The sequence below is a fragment of the Scomber scombrus genome, chromosome 13 (assembly GCF_963691925.1).
Source record: "Scomber scombrus chromosome 13, fScoSco1.1, whole genome shotgun sequence".
Taxonomy (NCBI): Eukaryota; Metazoa; Chordata; class Actinopteri; order Scombriformes; family Scombridae; genus Scomber; species Scomber scombrus.
This window is the reverse complement of record NC_084982.1, coordinates 29,465,814-29,470,153: the sequence shown is the minus strand read 5'-3', so window position 1 is coordinate 29,470,153 and position 4,340 is coordinate 29,465,814. Positions and strand designations below refer to the sequence as shown.

The 4,340-nt window shown below is 39.0% G+C and overlaps 1 protein-coding gene across 1 annotated transcript in view; it reads left to right on the top strand.

Moving 5' to 3' along the window:
• The window catches only part of gypc (glycophorin C (Gerbich blood group)), a 24,953-nt gene extending 24,341 nt beyond the window's left edge, over positions 1-612 (top strand). Inside the window, exon 4 of the mRNA XM_062431352.1 lies at positions 416-612. Within this exon, the coding sequence (XP_062287336.1) occupies positions 416-612 (197 nt within the window). The remainder of the gene's footprint in view (positions 1-415) is intronic.
• The last annotated feature ends 3,728 nt before the right edge of the window (positions 613-4,340 follow it).

The window sequence follows — 4,340 nt, the reverse complement described above, 5'->3', positions numbered from 1 at the left end:
TGTTATTTTTTAATGCATTTTCCGAACATGACAACCATGGACTTGAGCTTCATGTATGAGGCTTTATTAAAAAAAACGTTCACCTCAACATTTGTACCAAATAAAATCAATCAATAATACCAGTAAAATAAAGCCATCAACATACAAATATAGTTAAATTTTTGATGTTTTAGGTAAATCATGTCTATCTTAGCTGTCTGAACAACATCAGGTTGTATTCTTCTGACTAAGTAAATCAAACTTAATTTGGGAAAATTGGGGCATTGTATTGCTCAGCCTATGTCATCATTTCTGTTGGCAGGTGAGATTTGTCGATTTTCCACTTAAATCATTGCTGAATGTAATATGTCAGTTACCACCACACCAAAAACACTCATCTCAGTCTGTTCTGACTCATTTGTCTCCTTTTTGTCAGTTGTCATTGCCACCGTCGTCCTGGTGCTGATCGGTCTGGCCGTTGTCGTGATCCGCTACATGTTCAGACACAAAGGCTCGTATCACACCAATGAGGCCAAGGGCATGGAGTCTGCAGAGACGGCGGACACAGCGCTGCGAGGTGACCCTGCCTTGCAGGACGCCATGGACGTCAGCAAAAAGGAGTACTACATCTGAGCATGTGCACACTGCTGCTGCTTGTGTTCGCTGGACCTCAGAGTGGTTTTGATGTGGATTAATGAGATTTTTGGAAGATGAACAGCAAGATACGCAGCAGGAAAAAAAAAATCCATCTTCACATTTGCTCTTTTTATAACAGTGTGACTAATTTGACATCAATGTGAAAACAAAACATCTGTGTCTGGAGACCCATCCTCTATCTGGTTTGTCTATGTAAACTGTCTTCAATGGAAGAGAAGATGGCCCTTGTTTCTGGGAAAATGCATTTCCAAGTTAAAAGGCTTTGAACACAGTTTTGCAGAGAACATGGAATGTGGATTTATCCCTCAAACCTATTGGACATAAGAGTTACACAAGGAAGCAATCTCTTTACAGCCTGCACAGAGAGAGGAGAAATTATTTACAGCAAGTAATAACTCTTCAAAGTACATATAAGCCTGTGAGTATTGTATATATATATATATATATAAAATATATATATATACGTGAACTTTTTTTCAATAAAAACATTTGGTCGCAAAAAAAAGTTAAAACTTTCAAATCACACAGCTCTCAGTGTCTTTCCCTTTTGGTATGGCGGTAAATAAATGTGTGTGACTGGGAGGCATTAGCTCTCAGGATCAAAACACTACATGTATTTTTCTGTCTGGATTGAAATGTTAAGAATTGACTCTTTACAACAGAAATGACTGAAATATTGATGAATCTGCATTATCGTGACGCTCAAATGATTTATTCATCCCATTGGAGTTAAACTCAACTAAAAGCAAATAAAAGGTATTTCGAGTCTAACAGGCACAATTTCCAAGTTCAGAAAAAATGTGCTCAGAAACAATGAAGCTGCTCCGATGTTTTTCTGCTGAAGACTGAAAAGAGTTTGTGCAGAGAGAAATTCAATAATTTATGATAGATGAGAGAGAAAAGAAACACTGGAAAAAGGGAAGAAAGATGGTGAAGTAAAATAAACAAAAATTAACCATCTGCCTTTATTTGCCAGAATATAGATAAATTATGTTTTAAAATGTGTGAGCTGTTTAAAATTGAGGATGAACATTTCTGTATTTACAAAAGTAGATACTTACTTTAAATCTGCACCAACGTGTTTGTTTCCCCATTGATTTGTGTTTTACATCAAATGGGATGGATGGTAGAGAAGAGATAGGAAAGAGTCCCATGTATATGACCAACAACTCAAGATGGTTTGATCATTTCAGAGCCGGTTGTATGAGGCTTAAATACTATATATTTAAATTATAGCCATATATCCATTGAATCTGGATTTCATTTAACAACAGATTTCAGCTGAGGCTGGTTGAATAACATCACCAGGTATAGGAGATAGGCGGACAAACCGCTCTCCTGAATAAACAAAAAAAACATGAACAATGAAAGTCAGAAAGGACAGTAGGTATATAAAAGCAAAACAAGCCAGACCACATGGACCCCAAGCCCCTAGCTGGGACTCACCTCAGATCATCATTTGACTGTATTTAAAGAAATACAATGGTGTGGATTAAGCTTCAAGTTTCAAGTTTATTTTATTTATATAGCACTTTAAAAAGCAAACAGACTTCGCACCAAAGTGCTTCACAAAGGCAGGCACATGTAAGCACATAAGCATAAAAGGATCACATTAAAATAGAACAAAATTTAAGCTCACATTTAAATCAAAAGAAATCAGACAACAAATAAAACAGATTAAATACAGTTAAAAGCCAGAGAATAAAAATGAGTCTTTAGAAGCATCTTAAAAGTATCAACAGACTCAGCCTGTCTGACCTGGCAGGCTGTTCCAGAGCTGAGGGGCCGCTACGGAAAAGGTCCTGTCCCCACCCTTTTTTTTTTCATGAGCGGAGCACTGCCAACATGCTGAGGTGGGAGGATCTGAGGGACCTGTTGGTGTTGTAAGGGGGTGAGAAGTTCTGAGATATACAGTCCCAACCAAACCGGCTGCAATGGAGGGGAATGTCTTCAGTGTACAACAAAAACAAAGGGATTGGCCTTGCCATTCCATTAGTTTGGGAGGGGGCTGTATGTGGGGGGCGATACCATGGAGGGATTTATGAGCAACTAGAAGAATTTTGAATGTTATCCTTAAGTGAATGGAGAGGGAAGGAGCAAGGATGGGGGTGATGTGGTTTCGTTTCTTAGACCTTGTTAATAAGCGGGCAGCACCGTGTAGACGCTAGATTGAGAAATGAGTGCAGAGGAATGTCCAAATGCACAATTCAGTCAAGTCCACATGGGTGCTCAAGTTGACTTTCTGCAGACTTCCAGAGTTCAGTGACAGTGATCACTGACATTTACATTTTAGTACATTAAAAAAGATATAAACTTAATATGTTTTATTATATTATTTTGACACAGACATGACTCTTAGACATCTAAAAGTCAGTTTCCACAAAAGCACCAACAACACACTTTGCACTGCCTACTTGCGTACATAGAATTGCTGCGGGGACATTAGAGGCAGCAGTCACCAAAGAGCTGCACAGATCAGTTCATCAGATCATGTTCTCCCTGGAAGATGATGCAGGACTCTGAGCTGAGATGAGTGGATGATCTCACCTGGCCAGTGGCTCCTCACATCTCCAAAAACTTAGCAGCAGATTAACAAACAAACTGACCACATAATGGCAATCTGCATGGCTATTTTGTCTCCTGAAAAAATATTAAATATTGTCACCATGTCATGGTAACAGCTTCCAGCTTCCAGCTGAGAGCACAGCCTCAACCCACAAATCCAGAGGATGGATATTTGGATTCAGCTAGCAATGAGCTTGGGTGTATCCTTGCACCTTGTTGATGATGTCACTGGTTATGGATTAGTACCAGGTGTTAAACTTGCCTTGAGAAACACCAAAAGTGGTTGAATCTTGATTATAATAAAGTAATTGGTGCTTAGGGTGTAGCAACCTTCCCTTCCATAACTCAATTTTAACCAAATTTGTAGCGACTGCGTTTTGCATTTGCTGCCTCTGAACATCACATCAACTCAACAGTTTCTTTGCCTGCAGCCTGATGACTTTTCCTCTTTGTTTCCTTATTTACGGTTGTTGTCCAGGCTTGTGTGAGTCATCCTCGAGCGTGCTCCCACACACTCTCTGGATATTCTCTGTCTTGTACTGCTTTCCAGCCTGCAAGGGTTTCACTGGTTCCACTGTTTGTCTCATTATTGAAACAAACATTTTATACATGTACATGATGTAGCATCATTGTTTGAACAGCACAACACCGATTACCGTAAAAAACGGTGTATGAGTCGAACCGGTGTATAATCGCAGTCTATTTTGGGGAATGTCATGCTGGGAAAAACACTTTTATATTAAAGACTGGTTTATTTGAATGCACCAGTAACTATTCATTTATAAACACATATGTTTATTATCCAAAGCTTTCTCAATCTAGTTTTAATTGAAAAGCAATAAAACATATTACACCTGAAACAGTGTGTCAGGTTAATCAATCAATCAATCAATCAATCAATCTTTATTTGTATAGCGCCAAATCACAACAAAGTCATCTCAAGGCTCTTTACACATAGAGCAGGTCTAAACCGAACTCTTCAGGTTTAATTTTAAAGAGACCCAACATTCACACATGAGCAGCACTTGGTGACAGTGGAGAGAAAAAACTCCCTTTAAACAGGAAGAAACCTCAGAACCAGAACCAGACTCACAGTGGGAGAACATCTGCCTCGACCGGTTGGAGTAGAGAGGAGAGAG